This window comes from Pristiophorus japonicus, chromosome 8, assembly GCF_044704955.1.
Source record: "Pristiophorus japonicus isolate sPriJap1 chromosome 8, sPriJap1.hap1, whole genome shotgun sequence".
In the NCBI taxonomy this organism is placed as follows: Eukaryota; Metazoa; Chordata; class Chondrichthyes; family Pristiophoridae; genus Pristiophorus; species Pristiophorus japonicus.
In genome coordinates this window covers 120,909,610-120,918,690 of record NC_091984.1, presented here as the reverse complement: position 1 = coordinate 120,918,690, position 9,081 = coordinate 120,909,610, and the positions used below count along the sequence as shown (strand labels likewise).

Below are 9,081 nucleotides of genomic sequence, written 5' to 3'. Positions count from 1 at the left end.
CAACACATTTTAAATCATTCAAAAGTTATAAAATAGGCACATTCCCAATTCCATTTCATTAAATTTTGCTTGAATCCAAGTGATACTCTTACTATTGGTGTGGTTGTTGACTCAACATCGTCAGATCAGTCTGAAAAGGTATTCAACTGTACCTAGATAATGCCCTGTAACTTGGATGAAGGGATGAAGACAGTTTGAGGAGGACTCCAGTTGACAAGGATATTATTGGCCTGCAAATGTTTTGTCTGGTTTAATGCAAAACCTATTGCATAATTAAGGGCAAAAAGGGACTGTTTCTTGGCTTCGCCATACATAGCAAGTATGGTTATCAACTGCTAATTATTTTATATATTAAAACTCATCTATAATGTTTGAACTCGAGATTGTCAGATTGTAAGATTAAATCTATTAGCAGCTGTCTCTAATCTAATTTGTTTTTAATGAGGATTTTTATCCAATGAGTGATAAATGCTCAATCATCTGCTGGCTGGAATAGTAGAGGAATAAATATTTGGGTTATTCATTATACAGCCAGACACCATTCAGAATACTGCTGGATGTCATAAATTCAGGTTCAGGTTTTGATGAGCCAAATAGCCTTTTCCTCATCCTTGAATGTTCTCTATGGTCTTATGTAGTATTATTCTCGAGTATGATTAAAATAATTAGTTTTACTATTTTTAGTCTACACTTAATCTTCTACCTCATTTGGCCTCCGGTTTATAAGGAAATAATTTTTTTGCCACACCACAGGAAGGCGAGAAGTGATTAAAATGAACCTTTAATTTGTTTATTCACAATTCCACTGGCACCATCTACTGTTATATTTGAGAAATGTCCCAGCAGCTCACAGGATGGAGGCATTATGCAATGCACTATTGAGTGTCTCAGATCTGGAAGGTCCCAGGTTTGACCTGCAAGCTGTGCTGAGCTACTCAAAATCAGCCACGCACTATTAACATACTGCAATTAGCTTCAACATAACGGAGCCGAGGAAGAGAGTTTAAAAACAGTCAGGGTTCCACCTTACTTGCTTCCAGCAAAACAAGGCAGGATTAAACTCAGCTTTAATCCTCCCACCACACAAACAGAAACGATTCAAAACTCTGTACAAAGTTGCATCTAAATGATCACTTGTGCAAGGTGCCAAGAGCCTTTACCTAGTGGAGCTGCAATGAGTCCATCGCCTCAGAAGTCGAGATGAAAAAGATAGAAAATTGGAGAAGGGCAAAGAATCAATTTGACAGTAAATGCAACTGTACAAAAACCCAAGAATTTTTGTGCAAAGGACAAAATGGAGACTGGGTGGCTAAATACACAGCTCTTTGATCACTACTCTGGATTCAAATCTGGCCCAAATTGGTAGCTGCAACAGTCAAGCACGAAATGGATTCAAGATGTCTTAAACACGTTGGGAAGTTGAAATGTTCACAATGGTGCAGGAGGGAGGGGTGCTGCAAGGTCACGGTATGGGTATGTTTGGGCCCAAAGGAATTTTTGATCTGCATCTGGCAGATCATTTATAGGTTGGGAATGTTTGATGTTGCCAATGTAGGACAAAATTGAAGGGGAAAAAAGTGTTCCATTTTCGATCACTAACATCCTTCACCATAATGAGCACATAACTTAGACCACGAAAGGCCCCATCCCTTCTATTACTTGCCAATTCTTAATTGTTGAAGTGTCTGGTGTTCCATATCATCCTACGTTAGAACAGAGCAGCATTACCACAAGGCACCTCATTTTCAATTGCCAGAAAAACCATCAGAGGTATCCAGCATTCAAGTAGATAAAAGGTCAAGGACACACTCAACTTTCAACTAGTTGATCGATGGAAAAATTGTATCTGGTTTGACAACAACGTCGGGATAATATTCCCAAGTCTGCAGCCAACTGAAGTTTCATTCTGATATATCAATCAGTTTCTCGTCAGCAGCAACTGCATTGAGGTTTTGTGATTCCAGAATGTCAACTTAGAGCAAGCAGTAGAGGTAGCAAAAGAAAAAAAGTCAAGCATTTATTGAAGATTAATTTTCAATTCTGCAGATTGTGGACTGTGGTCCAGTTCCTTGATGACAGTGTAAACTTTTGGCTATCCAACACTGAAGCCAAAAAGGTATATTCTTCCAAATTCGAAAAATAATCAAACTTCAGTCATTACAGGTGGGAGCAATATGCTGCTAGCACATGTTTTAACAAAAAAAACATTTCATCTGTGCAGCTAACTGCTAACTTTTACAGCAACAAATGCTCAATGTACTAACTTCCCATACAGTAACACTACAGAAACACTCCTGTTTAATAATTTCACTTCCAATTGTGCTTATTTCATAAAAATAATGGGCATAAAACTTGTACCATGTACAAGATAGAGTCTGGAACTCTTATGCATTTAATTTTATTCCTTAATATTCCAGTCAGATCCAGGTCAACATATGGGACAAAAAAATCATTTAAAACCAGTCAAGACATTCAACGCAATTGAATTTAAACAGTTTGAAAGAATTGACTAAATATATCTGTGCATTTTAAATGTAATTATTCAGCAGTTGCTTTACTTTTCAAACTAAATCCAGGTTAAAACTAGGTCACTGAAGTACGTGCAAATGGGCAAATGGTGAGCAATGTTCTGATGAATTAGATTAGTCTGGGAAAGTCACCACTTTTGGTCTTTCTAAATTTCCACTAAAAAAAGCAGCGTGCTAAGCAACTTGTAAATGCTAAATCGGTACCACTCTGGACTGTGGTCAGTGGGCCAGAATGAAATACCAGGTGTATGTGGTTAAAAGACATTTGTGCGCTTTACTAGCGCACAATACATATGACTGCCCCTTGCTCAACAGAAAAATATTGAATGCAAAGTAACAAACCGCTTTCCATTGTGTTCCATCTATAAGACCTAAAAAGATCAATGCCCAAGATAGGCAACAGGAGGACAAGTCGTTTGTTGAAATTTGTCAAAATATGGTGCTTGCCCAGTGTTATGTTTCTTTATTTAAGGAAATACGCATAATTGAAAGTGGTTATACAAGAGTCTTTCTGTAGTGTTACCATATGGAAGGTCAGTACATCGTTCAACTTCTACAGCAGCAAATGCTGTTAAAAATCTGCCTGTTCATTTAGTGTTCAAATTTGCATAACCTTCTCAGGTTATTCAGTTGGAATTACAAGATAGGAGGAACGACAAAAATAAAAGCAGAAACTCTCCATTAGAAGCGCGAGAAAGAGCGCGCAAGACATCAGAGAAATATAGAATGACAAAGACATCAAGCAAAGAGATATAGACGGACAGATGAGAAAGCATGAGAGGGAGACACAGAAACAGACAGACCCTTACTGAGTAGGGTGAAAGGAGAAAGGAAAGACAATGAAGAGTGACATGTTGAACAGGGAGCAAGAACAAATGGAATTATTTTCAGGGATAGGAGGCAAAAAAGGAAAAAGAGTGTATTTATATATATATTTTTTTAAAAAAGGTCATCATTCCACAACTGCCATGTCAGTCAACGAGAGAATGATTGGGCCACAATGTGTAATTATTTACAGGACTGGAATTAAGTGTGGGGGTCCAAATCAAACAGATTCAATTGGCACCCAATGCAAGGCAAGCATAGGGGGATGGTCTTTCAATCCAGAATACGAAACATGTGTGTATCAGTCAAATCTGCAAGTAACGCTGTGGGATATTACTAGTATATTGAAACAAATTTAATCAACCACTTAGGCAAAAGGGCAAGAGATTGCAGATGCAACATTAGTACAGGTAATGACAAAGTATTATCATCCATGAAACATGGTACACTCTTTAGTTTGATTGCATAAGTAAACAAAATGCATACACATTTCAGTTTAATTCTTTATTAGTTTCTGGATCTAATAAAAAAAGGAGGGAGGGGCATAAAGGAATTGAACTCATCATTTTAAACTGAGCAAAGACAGTAAAGTGTTCATATTTATTTAGAAATTCACAGTTTTCTAATGGCACTACAGCTCTGCAGTCACATTATGCTTGTGTTCCACAGTGTTGTGCATAGCACTCAAAAGACAAGTTTAAAAACATATAAATAACAAGTTACTTAAATTTGGACCCTTTCGCAAAGGCCCACAACGAACCGTCCTCAAGTGCTGTGACTGGCTAATGTGCAGATCAGCTGGGTAAGATTACCACCACCAGAGTCAAACTCAATGGGGGGGGGGGGGGGGGGGGTAAAAAGAGAGAAAGAAAAGAGAAACGCTTGAAATCCAGCATTAAATTAGTTACAGCACAAACTATGACAAACTTCAATTCAGCAAAAGGCATTGGAATAAAAAAGTGAAAGTGCACATAGAACTATAAGTTAACGATTTGACATCATGTATGTTTCACCATTAAAGAATGCTCTCCTCGAACACTCATTCGCTCTCAAATATATACATTCAAAAAAAAACACTTCCACACATTACCTTTCTAATACACATGCCTCAAAATAAAAACACTGTACTGGGATGTGAAAGTACCAGGTGAAAAGCATACAAATCTGCACTCAGCCAATTTAGAAATAGTCGGCTCACATACAATGGACTGCATTTAAAGTTGATTTGTCAAAAAAAAATGTTTTTGATGGGAACCCTTTCCCCTTCTCTCCCATAACCTTTTGATTTTTTGGAGTTTGAGTCCATCTGACTGTGCACAAACCATCTCTACAGCACTGTAGTGTTACACTGTCGCAAACCCCGTATAATTAAAAGGAAAAGCTGAACGCAAGATAAATCGGAGATTGAACTTTTCCATCTTTCAGCTACGTTATAAATATACAAAGGCACAAATATGGAAAGGTGCAAGGAATAGGAATACAGCTCAATGCAGAAATTATGCATTAATCCCTGCTCCACCTGTACCCAGTTAATTATGCTGATTCTTAATCCAATTAATTGCACTGCATATTCTTGCGAAAGATCGAGAAGATTCTTCTTTCCCCATTTCATGTCCCCTTTTTCAAAATTCAGAGTTGACTTGTAGAATGCTGCTTTCACGGGACACAGCTAAAAGTGCAACCCTCGCCTGCTTTTATTTTTAAGCAGACCCTGAAGACAGACTCTCGCATCAGCGGATTATTAATTTGAAGTTCAGGCATTGCAAGGCTGAAAGCACCTTGTAAACCATAAAGACAGAGTAGTAAGAGGCAGCTCCAATCCAAAGTCGATAAATCACAATCACGCGTGGCCTGAAACCGCTGTGACACCAAATGCGCCCACAGTAATATCCTTGTTTCCTTTTATTATGTCATGCAAACTTGGCATTGATCCCGATTTAGTCTGTATCAAATTACTAATGAACTTCCCTTGATCAGTGACCTTTGACTTCTTCCTTTTCAAAGCTCGCTTTTCAGTTTTAGTCTTTTGCGGTTGCCCATTGCAGAGGCTTGTGCATGCTGAAATGCCACAAAAATAGGACTCCTCTGATTGCGATGAGGTCTCTGAACCCCCTTCAGATGGGGGACCTTTATGTGAAGAACTGTAGACAACACCCGTGCTAGAAAAGTCACTTGGATTTGAATGAGGTTTGCAAGATTTTATTCCTCCATTAACCATTGGGATTACAGACTCTGTAGGTTTTATGGTGTCGACCTTCTCAATTTTTGTTCTGCAGCGTTTTTTCTATCAAAAGAAAAATACAATAAAAACTTGCAAGAGTTGCACACTTACAAAGAGAAATAAAAGCATCTTGGTACATATCTCATCAGCTGCTAGTCAGGCTCAACCGCTGGTTAGCTAGTATTAAGCTACAGTTAAAATTTGAACCAGCAAAACATTCAAAGGTAAATGACATGGTACCTTTTTATTGTCCTGTAAAAACTTTAGTGGTTCTACAATGTATAATTCACCTGGACCCACTAAAAAAAAAAAAGAGGGAAGAAAGTACAGATATTAACAATCAGTGGAGTGGGTAAAGCAAGGATTCACATTTTCTAACTCTTATAAATTAGGTAGGGAAACTTGGGAGTAAGTAGTAATAGCACATTTATGTAAGTTTACATTCTGCATAATTAGAAGACAGAAAGTTAATGTATTTTTCTTGCCTGAAGAGAACATAATGCAACCAATTAAATGCCTTCTAGAAAATAAACAAACACTCAAAAGTCCAAACAACTTGAGAATCCAGTGAGAAAACAGCATTCAGCTGTTTAGAGTTCATGTACAGTGGTTCTAGCATAGACAGCCATCTGCTCATCCCTACTTTAGAGAATACAATTTTCTTCCTCTACTTTTCTGGGGAGAAATATAGCTTTAAATGACCCTCCATCCTGTTTCTCAACAAAGCTGATCTGATCCTGTCCAACAAAGTGCAATATTTTTGCCTTATACAAGTTCTGGTACATTAAAATAAGCCTGTTGAAATAGTGTTTTTTCTTATTTCAAAATTTTTAACGCAGGGGTGGGGGTGGAAAGAATGCTGGATAAAAAAACAAACAGGGCCACCTACACTTGTCTCCTACCTTGTTGTTTTAACCACTGACTTTAAATTGAGCTAAGATAATGAAGGGTAGAGGCAGTGTTCCAGCTGACAGTTTATTTCAATTAAATAGATTAAGCAGGATCAGGGGGCACAAATTTAAGTTGTATAGGGCGAGATCGAGGTTAGATGTCCAGAGATGGTTCTTTTCACAGAATAGTAGACCTCTAACAAGCTGCCGTTTCATGTGGTGGATGCAGATTCACTGAATTCCTTCAAGCAAAAGCTGGATTTGTTTCTGGCTGTGGCAGAGATCACCTCTTATAGAAGGTAGGTACTGCAAGGAATTTAATGGCCAGAGTGATCTCCTGGACTAGATTCGATCGCCGAGACGGATCGGAGAGGAATTTCCCAGATTTTTTCCCCCACAAATTGTTTTTTTTTGCATCTCCCAGGAGATCACATGGTTTCAGGTGGGGAGGAGTGTATATGTTTTGATAGGTATCACAATTGTGTGGGTCAGGCTTGATGGACTAGATGGTCTTTATCTGTCCGTTTTTTTCCCGTTTGTGCGTAGCTCCTCGCTTGGGAGGAAAAAGGGGAGATGTGTTAAAGAAGCAATAATGTTCCAATGCATGCAACCAAGTGGTCAGAACACAAGACAAATTTAAGATAGCAGAAGTTAAAATTGCTAAGCAGGAAGAAGGCATACTCATCACCACAGGAACACTTGGGATTTGGAATCTATTTAGTCTATTTGAGTTAGATAAAATTAACTCAATACATTTTTCAAAAATGTATTCTTTGTAATCAACGATGTGGTCGTCACAAGCAAGGCTGGCATTGCCTAGAGGTGGTGGTGGACCTTCTTGAACTGCTACAGGCCATATTCTTCATCACAGTTTGATAACAGAGTGGCTTCCTAGGCCACTTTAGCAGGCAGTTAAGAGTCAACCACATTGGAGTCACATTAAATCGGCCAGATCGGGTAATGACAAGTTTCCTTCCCGAAAGGGAATTTAGTGATGCAGTTGTGTTTTTACGATACCAGCTTTCAAATTCTCAAACTGCCATCATGGGATTTGAATGCACGTTTTCTGGATAGTTAGTCCAGGCCTCTGGGTTTCTAGTCCAGTAACATAACCACCACACTACCCTGAGACACTGGCTTGTTTCCAATTCAGAGAAACCTCTCTTATAATCACAGACTCCAAAATGGGAGCTTAATTCAAAATTATTTTGGTAATTCAGTTAGGTGCAACCATAAGCAAGATATTAAAAAATTGCCTTCAAACCTGTAACAGGAAAGCTCAGCTCAGATATGGTTATGATGGTTCTTAGAACTAAAATCCTTTCACATTTCTGGTGTCAAATCTCTGAAGAACTTTTATTCAATAGTACATAATTAAAGAAAAAGTTCTGCTCGCACTGAGTTGCCTTGAACTGTACTGCCTTCCGCTGGTATAGCTCCACTGACTGATTTATTGCTCTGGCCCCTGAACCTTTCCTCTGGTGGTGATACACTCTTCTCTCGTTGATTATCATGTGCTAACAAATAACGAGGGAAGAAAAATGTTTAAAGATTAACAGAAGATTTAATTATAGGTACTGCTCAGGTTTTTAAGTTCAATGTAGGCTTTCATAAGCAATTTAGAATTGATCTTAAAAAAATGGTAGCTGGTTAGATACCTACCTTCTGTTGTAGGCAACTGTAAAGACTTTGAACGAATGAGGGGGAACGACGTTCGTCTACGAAGATTCATGTTATCATAGGAAGAAAAACACCTACACAATATAAAAAGGAGCTGCTAAATTAAGATTCCATCTCATACTTTCATTAAACTTACAAACATTAACTTTCAGCTTTTGACTGTAAAAACATCAAAGTTAAAATTGAGGTTTCAATTTTAGATATTCTATTTGCAAGGATCAGTCACCACATGCCTGCTACAATAGAGATGAATTAGCAGATTAACTTTTCATATGTAATTTGAGCGGTGTGTTTAAGATAAAATTGAAGATAAGTACACTAGGTAACTAATTAAAAGAAGAATCAATTTTTCCTCAGCAATACATTAGAAACTTCAATAATAATTATATTCTGAAATTCAAGAATTAAAAATCAAATGGAATTATTTCAAATTCAGATCATGGATGTGCTGCAGCCAACAACCCATGGTATCTTAGTAATTATCTGCAGCATAAATCCATAAGTAAATGAAATAGGGAGTCGTGTTGTATGAAGGTGTGTTGCAACACCAAGTTTTCAGCGTTTGTTGAGAAATGCTGCCCTGAAACTGCAGTGCAGCAGAAACATTGTCACATACTGAATGTCATACAAGAAAATCAAGGACGGAATTTTCATCAATATCATCCCACTTGTCCCTTTTCTCCAAGAAATATTTACAGAATGAATCTGTGGCTCCTGTTAACCAGTTTGTTTGGCGTTAAATAGCATATTAGATTATTAAAAGCCTAGCTACAGACTGAAATTTAATTTCAAAATTAGTACAGATTATTGAGAATATATTGTATACAATTAAAATGCATGGATCATCCTTGATCAGGAAGAGTTAACACGATATCCCTCGAGTCCATCCAAACCTAAAACCTCTCAATCCTCGTAACATAAAACTTACCAAACAGGA

General features: G+C 37.7%; 1 protein-coding gene across 5 annotated transcripts in view; it reads right to left on the bottom strand.

Annotated features, from left to right (window-relative positions):
- Positions 1-3,934: 3,934 nt before the first annotated feature.
- suco (SUN domain containing ossification factor) overlaps positions 3,935-9,081 on the bottom strand; it is a 112,404-nt gene continuing 107,257 nt past the window's right edge. For 4 of the 5 annotated variants that reach the window (XM_070887381.1, XM_070887383.1, XM_070887382.1 and 1 more), the window contains 3 exons: positions 8,127-8,218; positions 5,815-5,873; positions 3,935-5,637 (listed from right to left, as the gene is read on the bottom strand). In XM_070887381.1, coding sequence (XP_070743482.1) covers positions 5,194-5,637; positions 5,815-5,873; positions 8,127-8,218 — 595 coding nt within the window. In that variant the 3' untranslated portion in view covers positions 3,935-5,193. Of the gene's footprint in view, positions 5,638-5,814; positions 5,874-7,728; positions 7,982-8,126; positions 8,219-9,081 lie in introns of those variants that run through there. The other variant, XR_011594094.1, reaches the window with a different exon arrangement.